The sequence below is a fragment of the Halyomorpha halys genome, unplaced genomic scaffold (genome assembly GCF_000696795.3).
Source record: "Halyomorpha halys isolate HHAL.00 unplaced genomic scaffold, Hhal_1.1 Scaffold717.1, whole genome shotgun sequence".
Classification (NCBI taxonomy): Eukaryota; Metazoa; Arthropoda; class Insecta; order Hemiptera; family Pentatomidae; genus Halyomorpha; species Halyomorpha halys.
In genome coordinates, this window is record NW_027115878.1 from 317,350 (window position 1) to 345,033 (window position 27,684).

Consider the following 27,684-nt stretch of genomic DNA (forward strand, 5'->3'; position numbering starts at 1 on the left):
ATTGATTATTTTTTATGCCATGTATCAAATAAGATATAAACAAGAAAGAATTTTTTTTTTTTTTGTGCCTGAAATGTATAGTATTTAGGTTAATATTAAAAAGCATAAACAAAACAAAAATTTTTTTAATACTTCTGATTTAGACAGAAATTATACATAGCCATTTTTATTAAATTGAATCACAAATATAATAAAATTCACTAAGATCCTGGGGATCAAATGTGCCTTTGTGGTGTAGCCACCCTCAAGATGCAACTAAATAAGTAAAATGAATAGAAACCAAACTAATTTGAAAATAATAAGGAAAGTAAGGAATGAGATGAATAAAGAAGTTGACATTTAACACTTTATATTTATTAATATTTAAATAAAAAAAAAAAAATGACCTATTAGTATATTGAATGTTGGTTCAATAGAGCAGACAATGAGAAAATAGGAATATCACTTAAATCCTAAAAGTCTGTTTTTGGTCGCTTGTTGATCCATTCCTGGATCTTCGGCAGAGCGAGAACGTTGTCTCTTAAACGCTTCAGGTTTTCATACTTTTCATAAAAGTCGAATCCAATCATTCTGATCAGATAATCCGCAAGACCAACAAAGTAAAGATCTCCCCAAGATAACTGAAACAAAGAAACAAATTTGTTTTTAAGCCATTCGAGTATAATAAATGAAGTAGTAGACCAAAAGTAATTGAATTCACTTACTTCACTATTGGCCAGATATCCTTTATTTTCTTTAACAAGCTCATCGAATTTACTCAAATAAAATGGCAGTATTTCGTTTATTAGTGGCCCATGCTTTTTGGACTTGGATTCTTCATTGTCATCATACCAGTAATTAGCAATAGCTGTAAATAGAATAAATAAAAATATAACACATATTTATATTCATGTGGATGCAATAATTTTCAAATTTTGAAGTTTTTCTGTATAAAATTGCAGTTATATTTATTTTCAGAGTTTTAACTAAGAAATCATATATTTATTTGAAAAATCAACTACACATCATTAGTGAAATATACATGAAAAAATCGAATAAATTCACAAAGTTAACAATTAATATCCTGTAAAATAATTTTTGAAAAAGTTACTTTTATTAACAAAGTTATGTAATAGATATTAGGAAAGAAGTTCAGGATGATCAAAAAAGGTACAAAATTTTAAAAACTATTTATTTATTATTAACAGAGTACATTTTAATTTAATAAATAGTTTATTTACTATGCACCTTTCTTGACCGCAACCACACAATTTTTTTTTTATCCTTAAAGACCCTGAATGGAATTCATCAGTTACCTGCTTACAAAAGGTCCTTAAAATTAAATCATGAATACATCAAGAAAATATCTTAGGATTACCTTGGCGCATATCATGTAGCGTGTCGACAGCGACATCAATCTGAAGTGCTTCCCAGTCATCCTTACCAGCCAACTTGGCTTGCTTTCCTAAATAACGACAAATGGCAGTTGACTGATGAACTTGCTTACCATCAATTTCAAGGACTGGTACTTTTCCAAAAGGCATAGCTGTAAAGAGAAAAAATTAAGGACATTTTTAACATCCTGGGTAGGCAGGATGGGTTGTACATGTATATGGTCCATATCACCAACCAATTCTGATCAGATTTATTGTTCACGATTTTTTTACTGAGTTTTAAGATCTAAAAAGTACTGCAAGGCAATGAAGGAGAATAAAAATCAGGAACACTAATCAGTAATTAATAAGTTACTATATAATATATATATTATAATTGTTACTAAATAATATTATTATGAATCATTCAAACAATGGTTGACAAGAGAAAGTAAATTATCACTTACGGCCTCCAATTAGTTTATATCAGAGTTGGGCAAAAATTATTCGATTGACGGGAGACGAATACTTTTTTTAATCGAATAAAAATACGACTAAACAATCCGAATACTTTTTTATTCGAATATTTAAAATACTATTTCAATCAAATAAAAAAATAGTCGAATGAAAAATTATTCGAATACAAAATTAGTCGAATACATATTATTCGAATAAAAATTTGTTTTTTTTTAAATTCACTTATTTTTTTACCACCTTCAATTTCTAATGTATGAGGGTCCTATTTCACATATTCAGACGAGTAAAAAATGAAAATGCTATCGATTTTAAGATCCCACATCGATTTATTTCAATTTTTTTTATTTCTAATACATAGGAACCAATTTTTAGGTTTTCGGATATGGAGATTATGAAAATGCTATCGATTTTAACATGGCGTATCGATTTATTTTAACTTTCTTTAACATATCTCAAAACATAAAGAGGCCCTAACATGTTAAAAATCAGAAAAGTTAAAATAAATCGATAGGTAATCATAAAATCAATAGCATTTTCTTGTTCTAAATATCTCAACATATATAAAGAGACCTTAACATGTTAGAAATCAAGAAAGTTAAAATTACTTGATACATAGTCTTAAAGTCGATAGTAGCCTTTTCATATTATACATGTCTCAAAACATAAAAAGGGACCCTTATATGTAATCAGAAAAGTTAAAATTAATCTATACGCGATCATAATATATATCTATGTATAGTTGTAAGGCAAAAAATTTCGTCTTTATACAAATCCAAACGTATTCGGATTGTTAATAATTTAATTTTTTAGAATAAGAGATTATTTTTCTATAAAATGGACGAATATAAAAGTATTCAAATGGTTATACAAATTGTTTTGCCCGAATAACTGATTATTCGTGTAAAATAATGACGAATAAAAAAGTAATCGGATGGTTAATCATATATTTTGTACGAATAATTGATTATTTGTGGAAAATAATGACGAATGAAAAAGTATTCGTATAGTTAATCATATGTTTTGTACGAATAATTGATTATTCAAGTAGAAAATTCACGAATAAAAAATTATTCATCTCTTGTCGTTCGAGTAATATTTGCCCAATATATCTCATATATACCCCAACTCTGGTTTATATATATAAAGTTTTTATTTCATAAATATTAGTATGTATAATAATAATCACATTGCAGAATAAAAGTATATAGAAGAAAAAAAGAGGCCATATTGAAAGAATATTATGAGTAAATTTCTATAATATATTACTATTATAAAACCATAGTTAAAATTTGTAGTTTTAATTTACTTGGTTTGATTGAGGGCCAGTCTTCTCTGTTAAACCTGAAATCTTCGAAGTCTTCGCCCAAATAGCTCAGCAAAAACCTGATGGGTTCAGCGAGAGCTGTGACAGGAAAGTAGGTGAGCTTGTAAGTAGGCATTTTTCTGAAAAATAAAAAATAATTATGCTCAAATTAATGAAAACATAAGCAAAGATATAAATTAAACAAAAACAGTAATCCTAAAAGAAACGTCCAAGAGACTATTATGCAATCAATAGTAACCTAAACATTATGTAATAAATTTCCAGAAGTATATTGACTTATGATAGAAAACTTCTCATATATACTACAAAAAACAAAGCATGATAAAATTAATTAGTGAATAATAACTCATAACCTTTATTGTTTTAATATACAAGCTAATGTGGTAGTCGATGAATACAACTAAAAAATATTAATAGATAGACAAAAAATGAAATAAGATTAAAAAGAACAAATATCCTAAAAGATATCCGAGGTCATGTTCAACATTCAAATTGTCTATCAATAGAAAATTAAAATATATATAAATAAAACATAGCCCAAGAAACTTATATTACAAGACAAGAAGAGTAGATCACTTTATTCTTAAACATGCCTGGGCTGTTTCATAAATTAACAAACAGAAAGTACAAACATTAATACTTTTTGTATTTCATAAAGGGGACGATTATTAGAAAAATTATTATAAAAACGTACAAGTCAGTGAAATTATACAAAATACGAGACTAACAGCATTATTTTGTACTTTATTATTTCATTGGTTTAAGTCGAAAATTGAAGTTTTGAGATATTTGATGATTAAAGAAATTTTTTATTGTTATGGAAATAGTAATTTAACTTTTTTATGCAGATTTTTAACATTTTAGACTGGAAAAACAAAATAACTTAAAACTAGAAAATCTCGATTTAATATGTTTCACTTGTAAGCCGATGATGTATTAGTTTTAAACATGGTCCTAGTATGATTCTTTCATTTGCATTCAACATTATAAAATAAATGTTAATAAATAATACTGATATGTTCATTAAAAAAAAAGGAAAATTTATTAACATGATCTGGAATTATTGTTTAGCGTTAGAAACATCAGAATGAAAGATACTTTGGACTGCATATTTTATTTCTATTGAAAGTATAAGTAGCTTCTATACATCACACTACTAACTAATAATTATACTAATCTCTAGATAAAAAAAAAACCTTTAAAATTTATTAATATGATCTGATATTGTTATCATAGTATTAGAAACATCAAAATAACTGATACCTTGGAGGTATTTTTTTTGTACCCAAAGTAAATAGTTCAGTATATTTACATGTACGACTCATTATAATGAGTACCTTACATATAAGGTAAAACCAATTTACTATTAAAAACTTGACTTAACAGGATAGAAAAATAATCCTAGCTATAAGATAAGGTTATCAGATCTACTAGAATTATCATAGGTGATAAGCAGTAAATACATGATGGCTAAAATCAAATTCAAGGCAAATGTAATTAAGTATGTACATGACAAAATTCTACTTTTAAAAAAACTTACACTTGAATTGTATTGAATTATAATGTTATATTTATTAGCCATGAACTTAAACTTTAACTATAAAATAAAACTTGATTGTATAATAGTGCTTTATTAAATACCTTCATATCATTCAAAAGTTATATCATAATGACAGTAATCTATCAAATGAGATAAGCTCAGGGGAAATTGAGAACGATGTAAATATTTGTTCTTTAATAGCATGTTGTTAACATTTTTTTTTGTTTGTTCCAAATAAGCAATTAGACACCTCTAAATAATAGATACTCATTGATAATTTGATGATACTTATCTGGGGCAATTATTTTATCAGAACTTTCACGAAAAGAATATAACATAAATTGTTTTAGAACAATTGACAAAACCAAGGCATAATTAATTTGAAAGGAAATAAATAAAAAAAAAATTTTTTAACTGGAAAGTTTAATGAATCAATTGTGAGTGTAAGAAGAGAAATATATTTAGAAATAGATGATTTCTGTAAATTTTATTACAGTCAATATTATTTTTACAATCTATCCTTAATTTTAAAAACATTTAACCAAAATATATGTCCAGCTTTTCAGTTTTACTTGTTATATAATGATTAACTTTTTTTTTTTTTTCCCAGATGTTTCTGAAAATTCATGAAAAGTTTCATAGTTTCTTTTTTTTTTTGAGAAAAATGTTGATTTTTTAAAAAGTTGACATAAGTAAAGAGTTGCCTTAACTATTTTTGGTCTGTTGATGTTTAAAAAAACAATATAATCTTCTGAATGTTTTGTGTAACCTGAAATCTACAATAAGCTTCTATGGTCAGTGACAATATATTGAATAAGTGATTTATTTAAGCTAGATAACTTATTTTATAAATTAAGCAGAATGAATTAACAATATGCTAAGTTAATTAAATCCTTATATATATTTTTTATTATTTTTTTTGGTCAATACCAATGATTATTGAGCACTAATTTCGAAGACTATCTTCACCATTAATGACCAAAAATAAACATATTGATTGTTCCCCATTTAAATTAAGATAATGACCAATTACTGGTCTCATTTGCCCATATATGAAGATAGAGACGAAAAATTGTTAAGTGTTTTAGATGCATTGTCCAAAAGTTTTAAATAATAAAAAACAAAAAAACAAAGAAAAACAGAAAATATAAATGTTGCCTACAGAGATAGCTGACTTGGTACCAAATCGGAAATTCTGTGCTTGAAATAAATCACCGAAAAAAAAAAAAAAAAAATCAGGAAACCAATATATAAAACAAAATTTCATTTAAGCATGACAAAAAATTTACACAAGTAGTCTTCCAAAAGAGAGATAAAAACTTTATTAAAAAAAGTTGTGCACCCCAACTGTATTGGGTCGCTAAATACATAACATACTTATACCTAGTCAGACAGTTTTTTTAATTTTTATAATGTATCGGCATAGTACAGTAAATTCATAATATATAATAGTAATACAGAATTTTCTACAAAAAAATATAATAAATGTACAATGAGGAAATAAATATTTTTGCATAGTTTTTATTTCGATTTATGGATTTTTCATTAACTAACAAAATCACAAAGATATTCTTATAGTGAAGTTAGAAAAAAAAGATTTACAGGACCAAGCCAATATATATCTATTTTTATCGTCAATCTATTTAATTCGTTCTATTTTTATTTTATATATTCTGTTAATTATTTTTTATCTTATCAAATTCATAATTATAATTATACTTATGATGGTTTATAATTTAATTTTTATTTTGAAAATTTTGTATTTTATTCAAAGGCTCAAAAGCATACATGTATATAGCAGTACATGCTTTAGACTGATTCATCAGCAGTAAAACATGTACAGAATAAAGACAAATTTTAACAAAGTGACAGAAAAGAATCATTTAAATTGGTTACTAATTTTCAAAATAGGATACCTGGCATTCTATAAATAGTGACATTAAATTATTTCTACATTATAATACCATTGAGTGCCTGACCAATATATCTTGTGAATGATTCGCCGGGAGGGGGAGGGGCAACCATTAAATTAATAAAAGAATATGGTAACAATCAATCATTAGATAAAGTCCCGAGGAGGGGTGATAAAATATTAATTATACACTTGTGGAGTGTTTGAATAGTGTATATTTTATCAGGCCCAAATGTTTTGTACTCTGATAAGATAATTCCCACCCCACTTCTTTTTATCAAACATTGTGAAATATTACATATTTAAGCTTAAGCCGGATGCAAGTAAATAGCCAATTAATAAACAGTAGTAAAGTAAGTAATAAATAGTTGCAATAACTTATTTCTACATTATATTACCATTAAGTGACAGACCAATAACTTACTGGGGACAACCAGTAAAACAATAAAAGAACAGGGTAACAATCAGTTATTATATAAAGACCACAGAGGGGGAGGGAGGAGGTTAATATATCAATTACACACTTGTGAAGTGTTTGGATATCTTTTATCAGACCTGAATTTTCGGTAATAGCAGAGAAGATAACCCCCACCTCATTTTATCAAATATTGTGAAATTTTAGAAATCCAAGCTGGATGCTTTAATTTTTTTAAAGAAGCTCCATATGGCATTGCCATTACCAGTAATAAAATATATGTTAAAGTTATGGCGAACAAACATCACCATTTCTTGTAAGACTACTGTTAGTTAACTCCTTATTCCACTTTACAGCAGTGCCTACCCTTATAAGGACCACCTAAATGTACTTTTTTTTTTTTTGTTAATATGTATTCAGTCGATGACTTTTTTAATAAAAAAAAAAAAAATTGAGCTATACATATTTAACTTAGATTTTAATACATAAAGAATATGTATAATCTATCTAGCAGATAAGAAGAGAAATTCTTTATTTAATATTAAGCAAGGTTATAGATAGCATTAATGCAAGGGTGTAAAACAACGACTAGAACTTGAATGCTAAAAAAATTAAGGCCATTCTTATTGGTTCCAAGCGCCTCCTTCATTCCCTCCCTTAACAACCAACCGATTCACTTCTATCCTACAATAAAAAACCTTGGAGTCATCTTTGACAACACCTCTCCTGGAATAATCATATTTCTCAAATCACTCGTAAATCCATAACTGTACTTAAATGACTCCTACGATTCCGTGACTCCATTCCTCAGAATACCTGTCAGCTTCTAGTACCCCCACTTCAACAATGATTCTTTGGTCTATGGAGGGTTATATGTTGGTCTAGAGTTGAGACTGAAGAGACTCATAGATTGCTTCGGAAGATTTATCTTCGGGTTTCCCAGGCGCTCTCATGTCTCCTGTTGGTATACCAAGTTGAAGTGGTACTATCCAAACCTCCCAAAGGCAATACGACCTTGGTGTTTTCCTATTTCAAGTTCTTAAAATTAAAAAACCTACTTATTTCCTTGATCTCCTCACTCTTCATTCATCAATCCATTCATTTAACACCAGATCCCAACCATAAATACAAAAATAAGTGATTAATAAAGTTTTATACATATATTTTTTTCATTATAACTACATTCATTTTTTTCCTTTTGTCCCTCATCAATTTGCTCTTCATTCCCCCCCTCCTTCTCTTCCCTTCTTGCTTCCTTGCTAACGATATACTTTCTATTTTAACTATTCTAACTAATTTTCACCATTATGTTCCCATTCATCTCATATTTCTCCTTTTCAGATACCCAATACCAATACTCAATGTATTATAAAATTCAAATTTCACAAACATAAATGTATTAAAATTAAGCAGTTATTAAGTTTGGCATTAATTAATAATAGTAGAATCCACTCTAAGATGTCATGGCAAGATTTTAAGGTAACACACTACACACTACTTTACAGATATTCATGAAATAAAAAATAGCAATTAAAAGTCATAAAATATATGTATATATACCAAATTTATCCCGTTTCTACTGCTAACTATATATTGTATTTTATTATTCGAATTTATTTCGATATCTAGTTCCTTATTTTATCCTTTAATATCTAAATTTAATTATATTTAGTTTTATAGTTTCCTTTTTCCTCACCCATCAGCACACCCAAGCACCAGTATTTTGCCACCTATAGTTGAACCCATTTCGGTATACAAGAAGAAAGTAAAATGATAATACATTGATTTTTTGGTCATCCCAAGTTCTCAGAATATAAAATTTTCAATCGAATATTAAGTTTTGGACATCAAAGAACGAATATGTTTGCGTGTCTGAAGTCAAAGTAGTTCGGGGATAATAGATCTAACTGTCAATCAACTTTTGATAAAATTTTCAAGGATTGTATGAGTTGTTATATAATTGGTCCCATGTCGATTTGAACAGATTATTTACACAGACACGCTACCAAACGTATTTTCCTATGGCCCAAATTTATAGGAAAGTTTATTACAAGAGCTGGGGTGAAAAAAAAAACCAGTTATTTCCCCTCAATTTTTGATAACTTTAATGAAAACTATGTATAATTAATGGTAAAAATTGATGAGTCTGCCAAGTATAAGTAGGGGAATGAAAAATGGCGGCTGTTTCAAAACGTAAACTTAAATTAATTTTTCATTCGGAGCTCTATATCTTAAAAACTACTAACAACACTAGAAAACCTATAAGAACATTATTTAAAGAAGAGTAAATTTGCTAAAATGTGAGCCCTAATAGAGCTATTTACGTCCAATAGTTCTCGAGATATAGCTTTTTAAAAAGCAACATTTCATAAAAAATGCACTGAAAAATCAGTAGTTACTGAATTAATTTTGAGAAATATTTATCTCCAAAAATTGGACGTACAGATGTAAATTAGTACTCAAATTAAAGCTAGTTTAATGTACTATAAAGTAGTTTATAATGTTTATCTTTGTCAAGATATTAGAAAAAAAATTTTTTAACGTTTTGAAACAGACGTGTTTATTCCCCCTATCTATACTTGGCAGACTCATCAATTTTGACGGTTAATTATAGCCATAATAAAGCTATTTACGTACAATAGTTCTAGATAGCTTTTTAAAAAGCAGCATTTCATAAAAAATGCACTGAAAAAAGGATATTGAGTGAATTATTTTGAGAAATCTATATCTCAAATTAATTTATGACACATATCTTCGTATGGCTAGTAGTTTCATGATATTCGTATATGAATAAGAATTTTGCACATGAAATTTTGTCTTAACAACTATAAATCAATTTATTTTAGCAAATATCATGAACTTAGTAATAGTAATTAATCATAGTAAATTAACTAAGAAATATACGCAATTATGTAGGCAATGGAAATATACAGCAAAACAAAATCCAGAAAAGACAATTGTGAGAAATGAAATAATGGGATAGTTAAAAACAGATAAATACAGTGAGTAATTATCCGAAGATTTGGTAGATGTTTATTTTTCATATTTATTTTATATTTTAAACGGACTGTTATAGTTTTGTCTTATTTTTCGCATCTTAAAAAATTGACGCTCTTGGCATATGTCCAATAGAAAAATGATGTAGTAGACAAAAATATATCTATGTTAGTCAAATAATGACATAAATGTAAACTTTTTTTTAAATCATTATCGACGGTATCATGAATTTAATTATAACTTACAATTTTTCATTAACTTGAAGAGGTAAAAGACAGACATACGTCAGATACACAGAGAAAAAATAACTACTAACAATAAATTAATTTGATTTTCATTTATTATAAATGTTTTTTTGTTAAGTTTAAAATATGCCTAAAAAAATAGTGAGTAAATTAACTAAGAAATATACGCAATGGAAATATACAGCAAAACAAAATCCAGAAAAGACAATTTTGAGAAATGAAATAATGGGATAGTTAAAAACAGATAAATACAGTGAGTAATTATCCGAAGATTTGGTAGATGTTTATTTTTCATATTTATTTTATATTTTAAACGGACTGTTATAGTTTTGTCTTATTTTTCGCATCTTAAAAAATTGACGCTCTTGGCATATGTCCAATAGAAAAATGATCTAGATCTTCTTTCAATTGGTAATTTACTCTCGACTGAAATTTTATTTTCATAATTCAATAAATTGTATATATACATCCAATTGTGGATTGATAAGTATGCTGTATAATTCTATAAACCTCATTGATTTGGGTAGCATTGCCAAATTATTTCTCTCATTAAACAATGAGATATATAATTAGATTAAAGTTGTTATTGTAACTACGTATTCAAGGATACATTCTTGATTAATCTAAAGAAGAGTTTGTTTGAACGTGCTATTTTCAAGAGCAAACTGTTCGATTTGAAAAAAAAAAAAAAAAATTAGGATGTCCATTGAGGAAGACTTCACTAATACCAACGGTTATAATACGTCTATATCATTATTTTTCAAAAATGCTTTCAACCTGGAAAAAATATTTTTTCTGTTATATTCTTAATAATGTTATCCATGAATTTTTAATATGTTAATGGTAGTTCTATGATGACTATTTGAGTTTTTACTTTGACTGTATCCGGACTAACTTAATTTTATAATTACACACGGTCAATCAGAGATCTTATAGTAAAATAATAATAATAATAAAAAGTGAAAACTCAAAACCTTGCCGTTTAGACCGGAATGTTGCGGCCATCTTTTATTTAACAAAATGAAAAATCGATTGTATAACATATGTTTTTATTGTTTAAAAAGGCATATATTCTATTTTGTTTTTATACTGTAAAAAATAAAATACACTTTGTGAGTCTCTTGATGTGCACAGACACATCGTCTTCATTGTCTCCTCACTACACACTCGGCGGACTTCTTCGATTCATCCTCCAAGATGACAAAAACCACGACCATGGCTCCAGACCCCATTAATCACAGGTGATATAAGACTTTTTTTCTCTCTTTTGTTCAATTCATTTAATTTTTGTAATAGTTTTAAGTTTGCTTTATTTTTTTTTTCTAGTTTGTATATTTTGTGTTTCTTTTATTATTGTTGTTGTTGTTTGTTGCTTAAAGGCGTAAAACCCTCTGGTCATCAACGCCTTCTTTTATTATGTTAACTTATTTAAAAATACAACAATAACAAAATTCGGCTATTCATTTCTTTTCTTTTCACGGTTGGGCTAGTTAAGGTTCATTTTGAACCCCTATATACAATTATTTTACAAGTTATTAATTTTATATTTTACGGCCTTTAGAAAGCAGGATTATTACTGTGTATTGTCATTGCATTTAAATTTATTGCTTCCTGTCGAACAGATCCACAACCTTGGGCTGCAATTGGACAATCGACTAACCTGGAATCCTCACACAAGACTGAAAAGACAGGAAACTGCACGTCGATCCCGACTAGTACAGTACTTACTGGACAAACGGCCTAAGCTTCCAATCCATTGCAATAGACTGATCTACATGACTGTAATAAGGCCAATCTGGACATAGAGAATTAATGGTACAAGAGCCCAAGTGGAAAAAAAGGCAGTTATCTCACCCCAATTTTTGATTACTTTAATGCAAACTATGTAAAATTACTAGTAAAAACTGATGAGTTTGCCAAGTATAGGTAGGGGCAATGTTTAATAAAAAAACATTAATTTTTCATTCGGAGCTCTATATCTTAAAAACTACCAACAACACTAGAAAATCTAAGAGAACATTATTTAAAGAAGAGTAAATTTGCCGAAATATTAGCCCTAAAAGAGCTATTTACTTCCAATAGTTCTCGAGTTTTAAAGCACTGAAATTAAAGCTAGTTTAATGGACTATAAATAAGTTTATGAACTTTACCCTCGTAGGAATAGTAGTTTTCATGATATTTGCTGAAATAAATTGATTTATAGTTGTTCGGTTGATTTATAAAAAACTTCATTTCAGAAACCATTGGACGTACAGATGTCTGCCAGCGCTCAAATTAAAGCTAGTTATACTTGGCAGACTCATCGGTTTTGACTAGTAATTATGCATAGTTTTCATTAAAGCAATAAAAAATTGGGGTGAGATAACTGCCTTTTTTTTCTTACCGGCTCTTGTACTAAGAGCTTTGGGGTTCCACTAAACCATCGGATTCCTCTCGTATCAAATCCTTCGTAAAATCCTCAATGCTCCTTACTTTGTCACAAATAAAAACATACATAAAGATCTTAATGTTCCCGATCTAGACCGATCCAGATATCACTTCTTCCATTATAAACTCCCTAACCACCCAAACCCACTAGTTTCTAACCTTGCATCCTCTTCGATTACTGACAATCCTCTCCGGCTTTTACTAGGTGTATATATAAATATACAATTGTGAATTCCAATAAAGATATGAAAAAAAAATTATTGCTTCCTGGATCTATTCACCAAGTTTTTTATTAAAACGATATGATATTGAAAAAATACCAAGTTTTATATTTTCTCGCGTGATTAAAACGTTATTAATATTAAATAAAGACGCTTTCTCTTGTTATTAGATATAGTGTCAACAAATTTTTTTTTTATGTCTTGATAAATTATACTTTATTTATTAAAGCTAAATAAATCAATAAAAAATATTTATTTTTAGCTTTCCTTCGCATATAATTTTTCAAACACGTAAGATATACTTTAATGTTTAATTTCCAACCGGTAGGATTGAATGTTCTATTTTAGTCTCAACGTGAAGCACCGCTCGGGAGGGAATTCCAAGGACGACCCGGCAAATATTCCTTTCACCCTAGACTCCCAGCTACATGGGGCATTCATTATAACGACACGTCATTGGACGTGTTGTGGTTTCGTCTGTAGCTCAGGCACATCTTCCTCTCTTATTATTGAAATTATATGAAATGTTATAAAAGATTACATAATATTTAAACAAAATAGACCTTTCCAATTTCAACACAAAGATCCAGAACGTTCACTACAAGTGGCCCAAGAGCAGGAGCAGAAAAAAGTATTCCATTCCAATTTTTGATTACTAGTCAAAATTGATGAGTATAATTTGGGACAATAAAAAATGACGGCTGTTTCAAAACTTTAAAAAAAATTCATTCAGAGTTCCTCATCGTTAAAACTACCAACAACACTAGAAAACTGAATAGAATAGGGATATACATGCTATTGTGTTAAATGTAAAATGTTTTACCATGTTAAATGTTATAAGTATAGCATTGTGAGCAGCCCGATTTAAAGTCATGTTAAATGCATAAGAGCTCCTAGATGATTCTCTCAGCATCTTGTTTTATAACCTTTCCTTCCAAAGCTTCATGTTATTGTTTACTTCTAAGTTTTTATTACAGTAATTTATTACAACATTCCTAAAATAAGTGAAAAGCAGAAGTGTAAAAGTAAAACACAAACTACGAGTAAGTAACCTGACAACAAATAAAACGGTGACAAGCTCAGCTGGTCTGTTTCGAGACGTCATTCTTCATTTAACAGACTCTAAACCATGTTATATCGTTTTAACATGATGAAAGAAGGAAATATTTTTCCATTTAACATGCTTTAGCACAGTTTTTTTAAAAGCAACATTTCATAAAAAATCAGTAGTTACTGAATTTATTGTGAGAAATCTATACCTCAAGAACCATAAGGCATACAGATGTCTATTATACAAATTAATGCTAGTTTAATGTGCTATAAAGTAGTTTATGACGTTTATTTTTGTTGGAGTAGTAGTTTTAATGATATTAGACCAAGTAAATTCACAAAATGTTAATTTCTAGTTGTTCAGATAAGATTTTTGAAAATAAAAAAACTACTAGCGGATTTACTTAACTTTAAATGATATTCTCTTAGGTTTTCTAGTATTATAACTTTGCCAAAACTCAAAATAAAGGTATTTTAACTTACTATAAAGTAGTTTATGTCACGTTATTTTGTAAGGGTAGTAGTTTTTATCATATTCGCATATGAATATAACTTTTGCACAAGATATTATATATATAAGATAGAAGAACTACTATAAAACAATTTATTTGAGAAATTATCATAAAAAATACTACTCCTACGGAGAGACGTGAAATAAACTAATTTATAATAAGTTAAATTAACTTTATTTTGAGTGCTCGCAGATATATGTACGTCTTATGGTTCTTAAGACAGATTTCTCAAAATAAATTAACTAAATTATGATTTTGCAGTGCATTTTTTAAAGAAATATTGCTTTTTAAAAATCTCCCGAGAACTGTTAAACGTAAATAGTTCTATTAGGAATATTTTAGCAAAATCAGTCTACTTTAAATGAAGTCCTCTTGGGTTTGTTGTGGGTAGTTTTAAAGTTAGGACTCGAAATAAAAAATAAAAAAATTAAGTTTTGAAACAGCCGCCATTTTTTTATTCCCACTACCTATACTTAGCAGACTCATCAATTTCAACTACTAATTATACATAGTTTTCATTGAAGTAATTAAAAATTGTTTTCTTCTCCGACTTTTTTCTCCTCTTGGGCTCTTGTACTAGAAGATAACCGGCCGAATTTCTCGATTTTACTAGTGTTTGGAAAAAGGCTCATAAAACCAAACAATATTTACATTATTCAAAAATCAGTGTATTAAGGACGAAATAGAGGATAAAACAATGACACTGATTTTACCATATTAATTGAAAATAATATAAACAACAAAGGTATAAATGATCATAATCTATCTGTACCACAAAGAACCCATGGAGGGTCAAGGGTTAAGTACTCTGTAAGAAAGTACTGTTATTAGACCAACGGTTGTGCAAGGTGAGTTGGTCAGAATCACTCTCAACCGCCAGATTTTAAATAAATAGATAAATGATCATAAATAAAATAAAATTGAGTTCTTTCTTACAAAATGTATTTACACATACGAAAAGTCATCTTTACATACTAACAACATTCGTAGACTTAACAAAACCAAAAATATAAAAAAAAAAGAAGTTATAGGCCATTTATTAGAAAGTATATACTCTGAATTCCCAATATCGTTTATAGAAAAATAAATAATATTGCATAACAAATATAAAGAAAACTCCAAGGTACATAAAAAGCCCCGGACATATTTTATCTTCCAAAATAACGTCCGAGTGTTTAGAAGGTTAAAAATAGTTTGTTGATAAAATAGTTGATAGTGTTAAGTGATCTAAAATTAAAATGTTTAAAAATTAATGACATTGTGACAAAATAGGTAATAAGACATAAGCTTAGGGAAGCTTATATATAATTAATATGATTCCCTATTAATTTATTATTTTATAGGCTGATTTGACTTATTATTAATGACCTGGGCAGAACAATTAATAGCCTGCAAAACATTTTAAATAATTGGATGTGAGGTGTAAATTTATATTTAAGGTATGTTAAAATATTAATAATAATGTTGTTGTTAAAATTTTTAAAAATGAGTGTAAACTAAAAACTGTTAATCGTTAGATTGTCCTTGAAGACATGGGCGTAGGCAGAGGGGGGCAGCGGCTCCCCCCTCCAGATTTTTGGAACCCGAGAAAAAAAAAGAAAGAAAATAGTGAAGTTATTTGATAGATGGTTTCTTTCTGGAAACAACCTATAATTAGGAAGCTATCGGGGAAAGACGGTGGTGTCCAAAAATGCAAAACTTATATTTTCATTGTGCGAGCCATTGGTTAAATCTCGGGGTAAACTATTTGAATTCAGTCGTTTCATTATCAATAATTTATTGTGATTATAGGTAATAAAAATTTAAAAAGTAATGATTGAATCTCATGAAGTACAAATAAAATGTTTGGGTCTTCCATGGAATGCGAAATTACATATCTTTCTTTTACCCAACGTTTTAGAATGGACTATATATACGAGTGTGTTATCCCTTTGGCGAAATCCTGCCTACGACCATGCTTGAGGATGGCTGAAAAGTTGGACTGTTGATGGTATAATAAAGAATGTTGAGACTTTATTATTGGATGATACCAATTGATTTATTTAAAAAATAAATAATATTGCATACAAAAATAAAGAGTAACTCCAAGGTACGTGGTAAGCGCCGGACGGATTATGTCTTCCGAAACGTTTTTTTTCTTTCATTTTGTTGTTGAAAAACTATTTTTTTAAATTCTCTCGTAATAAAATTATACCATTTCTAACGTATTGAAAATTTATTTCGACAGTTCTCTTGCAATGCGTACAAAATACACCGGCCTCCCGCACTAGGGTTGAACTAAATCGACCTTTTAATGATCATTCTATATAATGTTTTGTTATCATAATTAATGAGTTCTTATGAATTTAGTGCTTTCTATATTAGTTCCTAAAAAGGTATGTAGTTATTTGGAGTGTTGGGTGGAATAAACTCCAATATTTTAATCTTCCTTAACTCTGATGAGTGAACAGGTTTCAGAGGCCCCAATAATGTCTTGATGCTAATTATTTTTTTTTAATATATAATTACCTCCAAAACTGAAGTAATTAAATTTTGAGCTATCTGTTCTGCTCTTGATCCTCAAGTTTTCTTAAACATATTAAGATACTAAAATGAATGAAATATTTTAAATTTCTTGGGTGATAAACGAACCCATTTTACACATTTGACCCCTAGTTGGAAAAAAACAAAAGAAACTAACGTCTATAAGTCAACTATTCTCAAGCAACTACTGAACTAGGATAAAAACCTCTCTCAAAGATTGAGTACTCAACACGATTAATTATATTACACTCAACAGACAATATGAAGTTCTGCCAGGCACGAAAATAATGGAGATGAGTTCAAACCGAACGATCAATACGTAAAAATAGAAGCAGACAATACTAAAGTATTAACAAAAGCCCTTCAATTCTGAGTCGATTATTATTACTGTTTTATGTATTGTAATGAACATGCTTATTTTGGCGATCCCAGCTGGCTTGCAATTGAATAAATCAGATTTTAGGCTAGCAAATCATCAAGTGACCTTCAAGTAATAGGCCTAAACAACACTAATTTAACATATTACGTAAAGGTCAACCGGACATGGATTACACCATATTGCACTAATCCTTATTATTTTTAGAGTCAAAAATAATTTTATAGATAAAAACTTTTTTTTTTTTTCATCAAAACACTTATATTTATTACAGATAAAAATAATTACAATTTATAAGATAAAAATAATAACAAGAGGGTTTTTAAATGTTTAAAAAATTACAAAATACTTACTAGATTCATAATTAAATAATACATTCTTTAAAAATTTGGTGCGGTGTGCACATCACAAAACTTTCACTCAACAGCCTATATACAACACCATGTTTTAAGAACACTGGTGGGCTTGTGTTGGTGGTATAGAAATATTTTTGTGACTTACAAAATAAACAAAATAAAAAAAAAAACAACGGGAAAATGAGAATTATGAAAAAAAAAATTAAATTTTTATGTTGCAATAATAATTCCTAATTAAAGGATTATTGAGGTTGGAATAATGAATATATTTTATTCCTGCCAAGAATACAAAAGTTAAACAAAATATAACGAAGAAAAAAGCAATCGGGAAAGTTCGGGTGATCTCGGATTTTCTCGTTTCAATAGGTATTTATGTTTCCCTTTTTTCTTAAGTTAATCATGAAATTCTTTAATATTTTATTACCATTGCTAGCAATGAGGACTGGTTATTTTTTTTTCCTAATATACAAAATGTCAGGTACTTTAGGAGGATTTATTAATTATTCGTGATTTAATCGAAAAAGTTGCTATCACATCCCAGGTATATACATGGCCTAAAATGTGTAATTTTAGTTTTGTACGACCTTTCGTTTCGCATTTAATTTTGCGAAACTTTGTAATATGGACTCGTGGGATCTCAAAAACATATTTCCGTTGAAAGCTCGAATTCGAAATTTAGCACGATCAAAATATTCCCCCTTACTATATATATCAATAATTGGTGCGGGGAAGTAAATAGAGATCATTGGATAAATCTTTATTAAAACTTCTAATTTAGATTTTTTTTTTTATAAATTGATTACAAGAATAAATTTACTAGCTTCATAAAGTTAAAGCTTATTTTATATAAATGATAACATAGATTTTTGACAAGTGATTCGGAGAAGAATTAGTTCAAATATTGTACAAAAGATTTTGGCTTTAGACAAATAATGACAATAATAAAAATAGTACACAAGCATAAAAAAAAAAAAAAAAAAATTATTACTTAACAGTTACTTTCAAATCGGTAAATAACAATAATACAATATCAAAGGCGTTTTTAGATTATATGTTATAAATTTGAAGGAGAGTAAATTTGGTTTTTTTGTTTGTTACAAAGGTTCATAATTGTAAAGAAATAAACCGAAACTGAATCCAAGCCACTGTATGTTTGCTATTTCATTTTTGTAATATTTTGAGAAAGCGGTAACATAAAACCGAGAATATTTCATCTATCTTCATCATTAAGGGCCAAATGAAACACCGCCTCTTCGAAACGTAACCTTGAGCGACCTTGACTTCGATGCCAAATTTAAAAAAGTCGGTAGGGCAGGTAGTTATGAAGAAAAGCCGAACGACAAACAGATTTTTTTAGTTCGATTTTTGGATTCTATATAATTTGAAACTTAAAATCTCAAAATTTGAGACTTATTTTCTATTTTCTTAGTCGGTTTCAAAGTTTCATTATTCAAAATATTCAATAAAAAATTATTTTTATAGAAAAATTTTCTTTTGCTTACATTTTTTTTTTAACTATGGATTTCTTGGAGCAAGTTTTTATTGATTCGAAGGGATACCTCATATATAATCTTGCTGCAACTTTATATTTAATTACTTCTCAGCTCGAATTATTATACGTATTCTTTGTTTACTAAAGACGTGGATAATAAGGAGCATATGGATTGCTCGAAATTTAGTCAGAAACGAAATAAAAATAAAAATTACTTTTAATGGCACTGATGTACAAAAGAACAATGAATTGAAAACAGTATTGTCCAAACAAAAAAGAATCACGCCCAATCATGACACGCCCATTTATTACGTCACATCCGCTGATTGTATATAGTTGAGAAACCTACAAATAAAAATAAAAAATAATAAAAATATAAGATTTTAATATTACAAGATAACAGACTTTCTAACAACTGCATTCGAAACAACAGCCACTGATTCAGTAAATTCCAAATCTACTTACCTGTGTAATTTTTATTATTCTTCAACAGTTTATGTTCAAAATTATTATTAGGTGAAAGAACTTACCAATTGCATCTTTTAAAAATTTTTTATTAATAAGATATTAAGATTATTTTTATAATTCTACTAAACAATAAGGTTATTTAACAATATTTAAGTAGAATTGTAAAAAATGAAAAAAGTTATAGTCAAAATTTATATTTTACATATTTTGTAATCACTTAAGCATTGGAGTGAACATTAATAAAGAATATAGCAGTAAAATTTTCTGATACCGGATGTTGTGACATAACCTCGGAAATAAAACAATGATTTTAATGGCTACGCTTTTATTTAGTTTCGAAGAGAAGATGAGGAATGTAGACCACCGTTTTTTAATAATTTAAATAAGAGAAAAAAATGAACACAAAAAATTAAATATTCCGAGAATTAACAGAGTGAAAAAACAAACAAAAAAAAAACAACCGGAACAATCCACGCCCACCTGTCCACATAATACGGTGATGAAAATCAGTTCTTCCAAGCAACACTGCCTAACGAACTAATGAAAGAAAAACAAACAAATACAATTTAAAAAAACTACAATTATTACATTATAGCCAATTAAAATTACAATAATCTTGAAACTATCAAATATTATTTAATTTCTACATTGCTAGGAAGATAAATCCTTAGTCCATTCTAGAAATAAAAATAAAACTAAATGCTTAGGTATTATTCTCTGATCAAAACATAAAAAATTAAAACACCAAGATAGTAATTTATAAACGTAAATTGAAATATTGATTAGAAATACAATATGTACATAAACTAGCATCAATGTCATAAACTCAGGATTACAGCAATCAAAGGATTACTATTCAAAATTATCTTTTTTAAATCGATGGTTAAGAAGCCATGATTAATCAAGTTTTAATCCTGACAATCATTATTAAAGTATCAATTAATATTTGGGATAATACATAAATCCTTCTTTTGCATCACTTTTTTTTTTTAATTTCCTTAAATTTTAGCGAATGTTTTTATTAATCAAGCAATATATTCGGACTAGCAAAAGGTTGTAATTAATTTTAGAACATGGGGGTTCAAATGGTTTTCGACAGACAATAACCAAAAAAATTTAAACAAATGAGTTATCAAACATTTTTAATTTTCTCCAAATTTCATCAAACGTAAAACCCCAAAAAAAAGATGGGCTATTATCTTGCCACTTTTTAACGTTTAATTCATCATTTTACTTTATCCAGTCGTATCAACATTCACAAACCTTTTACTGATAATAGACATAATAAAATAAGAATTAACTTACGATCTCCTTGAAAACGTCAAAAATTATCAAAATACTGCTTAAATGACATATGTAGATATTATAAACGTATAAGCCAGTCAGTATAGAAGCTGACTAAAATAATTACCTGTTAGCAAACGAATACTTCGAAAGCCGGAAAAATACTAGTCTCTGGAACTGAAAGCGTATGATACATATTTCTCACAGCTACATTGATAGCAATGGTTTATAATATTTCTACAATACAAATATACTATTTACAAAAACAACCATAGTAAATAAATAAATTAATAAAATGTTATAGAAATTTTTGCTAACTTAACTATTATCTGTTTCCAATTAATAAGTATAAATAAAACGTATATAAATGTCTAGTTCTTCTGTACAGGTAAAGAAAGAAATACAAAGAAACCCAACTGTAACCTCTGAATGACCACGAATTGTAAACAAGCCTGATGGTCGGCTTGGTGTACAATTCAAGAATGTTGTTATTTTCCTATTTATGCTACTATTTGTAATCGTATAGGAATGGCGAGAGCTGCTAGCAATATGAGTACCGGAGAAAAATTACTAGCCATTATTGAGGATATTTCTCTTATATCCAAGTAAGTAATAGCCATTTGATTATAATTAAAGGGTAAAGTGTTATTTTTAAAATCTTGAATTAGATATTTTTTATTGTCGTGATGATGTTTTACATCAATGTTACTGCTTTCAATAGCTTGCCTGTCCAATAGAATCTAATAAGTTCGATATTTCATTTCTACCTGGTAATTTGACTATTATTTTAAACCTTCCACTTATATACATTTCCTTCATAATAGGATGTTTTATCTAGTAATAGATATTTCCATTATTGACATACAATCGTGTTCATGTCAAATACTTCATGAATTTTTGTTAAAATTTTTATTAATTTAGTTAATTAGGATGTTCAGTACGTATTTTAAGTTGTGTCATATCACTATTTCTTCTTAAACATGTTTTGGTGATACCTTGTTTTTAACAATTATCAAGCCATCAACCATCAGTACTATTTGTTTTAGAGTCATTGCTTAGATAAATATCTAATGTTTATTTTATGCGACTAAAACTGACTTCCTAACATTTGTTGCATTCCTCTCAGAAATGTCAATATTGATTCATATTTAATATTTGATGTTTATGTTAATGTGGTTTAGTAACGTTAAGTATACCAACCAGTGAACGAAGTTCTATATTTATCCCATTAAGTATGCCATGAGTTAAGTTTCAAACTACCTAGGCTAGAGTTAATTCAACGCCTCTAATTTGATGATGCTGAGGTCTCTATTTGAAGTTTATTCTAAATCTTTAAAGGAAAATAAGGTTATATAGTGTATTTAGCAATCTTGTCAAAGACAGAAGCACCTGACATTGATAGCTAGCAACTACCCTTCACTGGAAGGCTAATGGGTGGAAGAAAAAGAAGAATATGATAGTAAAGTAGTTTATAGAATATCTGTTTAATTAAATGTTGAAAATATTGTTGTATTCAGTAGTAGAATTAATAACTGTTTCTAATTTTATTGTTATATACATTTTTATGTAGTTAGACATTATATAAAACAATTTTTTAGTTACTTATATAATTATTTTCTTTTATAGGGAAATAATTGAAAACACTATTGCCATGAAGCACCAGAAATTATTAGGAGCTGAACAAGTGCTTCTGACTGAATTATTAGTGTTGAAAGACAATGAACTTAAGGAAACCCTCAAGTTGGCAGCAGAACAAGCTGAAATAAATCAGAAAATGGATTTGTTGAGAGCTGAAGTTGACAAACTGGATCAAGATATTCAGAATTTACAGCGGCAGCTAAAGGAAGCTGAGCAAATTTTGGTATGTCTACTTCTAAACTACAATTTACCACCATAAAGTTTTTGAGGTGCACTTCACGGAGTGCTGTACTGCACCTTATGATAACCAATATAACACCAAAACATGGGTTTAATAATTTTTGTGGACCTCCAAGAAAAAATTGTAATTAATTTCTGTATTGATGTTGTCTTGTTTATTTATTTTATTTTTTTACATTGTCTTATTTACCATTTTAAATTAATCATTTTCTGCATCAAAGATGAAAAAAACTCGATATAAGAAATTGGATTGCCTAGCAAAAGTACTAATAGAAGCCTGAACCAATCTCATGATTCTCCCTGTTTCTAAAATCTGATAACAAGACATCCTGAAAAAAAAAATGGTTTACTAAGTATTTTCCCCAATTAAAATTTCATGTCCATTTAGAGACATTGTTTCACTTATATCTATGTTGTTCACCTCGGGGAGTGTGATAGGACTACACATAGGTCACTGTTAGCCGAATGATCACCTTTGTAATGTGGTAGTGATTTAATCACCAATCTGCAGGTTTTGCAATATGGAAGATTGTATTGCTTTTCATATGTGTATGTGATGCTTTAATTTGGTACTAACGCTTTAGTTATAAGTATATTACTCGGCCTAAGTGATGTTAATTGATCGATCTATGATTTATATGCAGTTTCACATTGGCTATCGTCCTGTTTGAACATAGTATGGGACGGTTTGTAACAGATCTCAATGAAGCCGCATTGCATTCATGTCAGAGAAAAAATAAATTTTATTTTTTTTTTTTATTATCTTAATATTTGGGTTCATCAATTATTATTAACATTTAATGAGTTTTTATCATATTTTAAATTATGGCTTATTCAAAACATTACTTTCTTTAAAAAGATTTAATTAATTATAACCTTCTTTTAAGTATTTGAAGGAATATACCTTTATCTCATATTTTCCAGGCAACTGCCATTTATCAAGCGAAGCAGAAACTTCAGTCAATTAACCGAGCAAACAAACGGCCAGTTTCCTCAGAAGACTTGATAAAATTTGCCCACAGAATAAGTTCCTCAAATGCTGTATCTGCTCCTTTGACTTGGCAACCTGGAGACCCAAGGAGGCCATATCCTACAGGTTTGTTTTAATAAATTTTGGGTTTTAGATTAACTAAAGAAAAGTTTATTTTATGCCTTATTAGTGATAACACAGCTCAGGCATGTTTGAGTTGCTAAAAGATGATGGTTCGATTAATTTAATTTTCAGTTTTATATTATTTCGTGGCTAATTTGGTGACCTATAAAAGAAATTCACCTTTATTGCCCAAGCTAGATTTTATGTTTAGCATTATTTCTAAAGGATTTTTATTTAGTTTCACTGCTGCCTGATAATCAAATCTTGAAATAGAAATTTAACTCAGTTTTCTAATTATGTGATCAAATATATATATTTAGTGCTCTGCTGGAGTCTGAGAAGTAGGAAAGTAAAGAGGTTATATCAGGATGTGTCATTGGAAAGATCAGGGAAAAAGGATATTAGGTCATCTTGAGAAACCCGGTAGTAGGTATTAAATGTGGAGCCTATTACAGAGAATTTCCAGAGGATTTTCCTCGTAGATGGAAGTAATGTGCCTTGGTGTTGTTTATGAAGGACTGAGTGAGGTCTTGAAAAAACTTAAAGGGTGAATAATCATCGGCATTTCCACAGCTGAAATGTATTCTAATGCATCTCTTCTCTTCATCATCGAATTTCTGGATTAGTTCAGAGAATTGGAGAGCATCACAAGGTAAAGGATTTGAGATGTGCAAGTTGATGATGAAATGTCAGATATTGTGATCAGACACATTTAACTATTTAATTAATAGGGTGTGAGGAATAGATTAGTCCAATAGAATGGGATATTGAGTCAAGTAAAGGATTAATATTTTCTGAGAACAAAAGGGTCAAGATTTTGTCTGGTAAATTATTTAGGGATGAAGTTGGTAGAATGTGAATTCATAAGAAATCTGCATGTCCACGAAGGTTGAAATCATTGCTTATACTTTTCAATTTTGATTTGATCCCTTACTAAATGGTCTGGTACTGTTCATTATTTTGTTTATTTAATCTTAAAATTGTTACTTTTTTCAGATATTGATATGAGGGTTGGATTCCTCGGAAGGCTGAGTGATATGCCACTGAATGGACATATGCTTCAGCAGCCTAACTCATTAGGGGATATGCATCGAACTGGGCATCACCCTGGTATGTTATTAATTCACTGATATTTAATTTAGTCAGTTAACTAAATTGTTTAAAAAGTAAAAAAAACAGTTTGATTTTGAATAATGCTAAAACATATTTACCAATTTGGATAGCATTTTACATTAACTGCTTAACCAACTACCTTCGCAATTTTAAATATTGTTTCAGTATTCCTTTTGATTAGTAAAAAAAAAATTATTGAATGGATTATTTTCACTGCTGCCAAAATTTATACGATAAACTATTTTAAAATATAAGTGCCATTTTTATCCCAGCATTTTCAGACACTGCTGTAGCTTTCATTTGACTGTATAAAAAAAAAAAATCTGCTACTAGTTCATTGAGATAGCAAATAAACTTTCACTTACTCGTGGGTACATAAGCATTGTCTACTTAAGTGCCAACCTTTTCTTGCCTGAAACTAATAATCTACTTCTTTCTTGTATATTGGTCATATGATTGCTTGTGAAATCTCATTTCATACACTTCCATCTTGTAGATGAATGTCTCAGTGGGACCCCTTTTATATTTAGAAAAGGAATTACTCAACGTATTTACTACTTGGTAGTCCCAGTAATTGAACAGCTCCTCAACTAATATCGATCTTTTGAGACAATTAAGTTGAAAAGGAGTTCAATATAGTTTTAAAATGTTTACATGATTATGCTCTATTTGACCTAGGTGAACCTATGAATTTTAACCAATTTCTGTTTCTTATTAAGATGTGTTTGGCAAATAAGTGATGTATGGGGTATTCATGATCTTTAGTTTAACATGTTAAATGGAGAAATATTTTCTTCCTTTACCCTGTTAAAACGATATAACATGTAGCATGGTTAAGAGTCTGTTACTAGGTCTGCTAAATGGAGAATGACAACGCCCAACAGACCAGCTGAGCTCATAATTTTTTTTGTTGTAGTAACCAGAAATGTAGTATTATACATATTACTTGCTCGTAGTTTGTGTTTTGATTGTGTCAGTATTGTTTTGAATGTTTTTATAACCAATAAAGCAATGGATGACAATAAAAATGTAATGACAGTTGTCAATATGCTCATTTTGATTCTCTTCCTCACAATTTAGAAGATCAACAAGGCACTCAAGGACCATTTTTTCACACAACTTCCTCTTTAGGGACGTTGTAATAAATTACTTTAATCAATACTTAGAACTAAACAATAACATGAAGTTTTGGAAGGAAAGATTATAAAACAAGATGCTTAGAAAATCCGCTGGGAGCTCTTATGCATTTAACATTTAATATAACTTTAAATAGGGCTGCTCATAACCCTATGCTTATATAACTAGTAAAAATTGATGAGTCTGCCAAGTATAGTTAAGGGGAATAAAAAATAGCAGGTGTTTCAAAAAGTTTTAAAAAAAAAGTAAGTTTTGATTCGGAGATAAAGTATTTTTAAAAGCAACATTTGATAGAAATTGTACTGAAAAATCAGTAGTTGCGAGTAGGTTGGTTGATGTACGGCATGTCACAACCTCACAAGAGATCATAACACAAAAAAAAAAAGGCAATCCTTCCCTGCTAAACCCCCGAAGAGCAACAGCCCTATATCACTTTTGAAATATTAGCTTGAAATGGGAAGAGGAAACTTTAAGATAGAGAAATATTTAAATTGAGATTGAAAAACGGCATTTAACATTTAAAATGGTAAAACATTTTACATTTAACACAACATCATGAATACCCCTATTGTATATTAGGGGTATTCATGATCTATGTTAAAGCGTGTTAAATGGAAAAACTCGTGTTAAATCGAAAAAAATTGCCTGCTTTTGCCGTGGTAAAACGAAATAACATTTAACATGGCACAACATTTTACATTTAACACAACATCATGAATACCCCTACTATGAACTCATGAAAAATAAAATAAGAGCATTTTGTCAAATAAATGGGATTGAGGCTGTTTTGAAGTTAACCAACTCATTTATACGATTATATTAATTATCATATACTGGCTCTCCTTATTCAACATTTAATAAAGATTATTTATCTATTTAAAAAGAACTGAGGTTAAATATGGGTGACCACATGTTACTATGTGTAGCCAGTGACCTGTTCTGTGTATTACTTGGTATTAGTATTTGAAGTTTTTTGCTTTATATGAAAATTATTGTTGCCATTGTATAATTATTTACATATAAAGATATCAACGATTTTTATCATGAAATCATTTATTTTATATTTTATAATTAATTTATGCCATATGCCATTTTTACCTAAAATCGCATAGGAAAAATTATTTTAAAAACCAATATGTTGGTGTAAAACTTATTAATTTCTTCTTCTGTTTGGATTATAGAACCTCCTGCCTCACAGCAAAATCAGTTTGCTTGGCACCCATCTGGGGAAATTCATATGTCTGTTGGTCAAGGGACTGTTCCAATGGATACTAGGAATCATACAAAAGATAATGAAGATGTCGAAGTTATGTCAAGCGATTCAAGCAGTAGTTCTTCTAGTGATTCACAATGAATCGGATTACTTATTGCCATGCAATGTAGTTGTAATTATTTTGTATATTTGTATCAATTATTATATTTGTTCCTTCTTTTTGATATTCAAAGAAGAATGTATATATTTTTAAATATATATATGTGTATAAAACCATAA

The 27,684-nt window shown here is 28.7% G+C and overlaps 2 protein-coding genes across 6 annotated transcripts; one reads left to right on the plus strand and one right to left on the minus strand.

Annotated features, from left to right (window-relative positions):
• Positions 1 to 332: 332 nt before the first annotated feature.
• Positions 333 to 21,240, minus strand: LOC106685622 (glutathione S-transferase). Of its 4 annotated transcripts, none has more exons than XM_014428415.3 (5): positions 21,099 to 21,240; positions 3,136 to 3,272; positions 1,358 to 1,525; positions 705 to 847; positions 333 to 620 (listed from the first exon to the last, which is right to left on the minus strand). In XM_014428415.3, exons 2-5 carry the CDS (start codon positions 3,266 to 3,268, stop codon positions 453 to 455), a joined length of 612 nt encoding a protein of 203 aa, XP_014283901.1. In that variant the 5' UTR covers positions 3,269 to 3,272; positions 21,099 to 21,240; the 3' UTR covers positions 333 to 452. The 4 variants fall into 4 exon arrangements, with proteins under 4 accessions (XP_014283901.1, XP_066908936.1, XP_014283902.1 ...); XM_067052835.1 differs by lacking the exon at positions 21,099 to 21,240 and adding an exon at positions 8,717 to 8,781; XM_014428416.3 differs by lacking the exon at positions 21,099 to 21,240 and adding an exon at positions 7,004 to 7,107.
• MED4 (mediator complex subunit 4) lies at positions 11,368 to 27,684 on the plus strand. Of its 2 annotated transcripts, XM_014428412.3 has the most exons (6): positions 11,368 to 11,503; positions 21,360 to 21,576; positions 22,598 to 22,832; positions 23,774 to 23,945; positions 24,939 to 25,052; positions 27,374 to 27,684. In XM_014428412.3, exons 2-6 carry the CDS (start codon positions 21,500 to 21,502, stop codon positions 27,544 to 27,546), a joined length of 771 nt encoding a protein of 256 aa, XP_014283898.1. In that variant the 5' UTR covers positions 11,368 to 11,503; positions 21,360 to 21,499; the 3' UTR covers positions 27,547 to 27,684. The 2 variants fall into 2 exon arrangements, with proteins under 2 accessions (XP_014283898.1, XP_066908935.1); XM_067052834.1 differs by lacking the exons at positions 11,368 to 11,503; positions 21,360 to 21,576 and adding an exon at positions 22,248 to 22,430.

What these genes read in the sequence shown, in the direction of transcription:
- LOC106685622 (XM_014428414.3), bottom strand. Translation starts at nt 4,478, where the DNA reads ATGAGTCGTACATGTAAATATACTGAACTATTTACTTTGGGTACAAAA. An exon ending in ACAAAAAAAATACCTCCAAG is followed by an intron (nt 3,273 to 4,416) that starts GTATCAGTTATT and finishes TTTATTTTTCAG; the next exon opens with AAAAATGCCTACTTACAAGC. An exon ending in CTGGCCCTCAATCAAACCAA is followed by an intron (nt 1,526 to 3,135) that starts GTAAATTAAAAC and finishes TTCTCTTTACAG; the next exon opens with CTATGCCTTTTGGAAAAGTA.
- MED4 (XM_014428412.3), top strand. Translation starts at nt 21,500, where the DNA reads ATGGCGAGAGCTGCTAGCAATATGAGTACCGGAGAAAAATTACTAGCC. An exon ending in GATATTTCTCTTATATCCAA is followed by an intron (nt 21,577 to 22,597) that starts GTAAGTAATAGC and finishes TTTCTTTTATAG; the next exon opens with GGAAATAATTGAAAACACTA. An exon ending in AAGGAGGCCATATCCTACAG is followed by an intron (nt 23,946 to 24,938) that starts GTTTGTTTTAAT and finishes TACTTTTTTCAG; the next exon opens with ATATTGATATGAGGGTTGGA.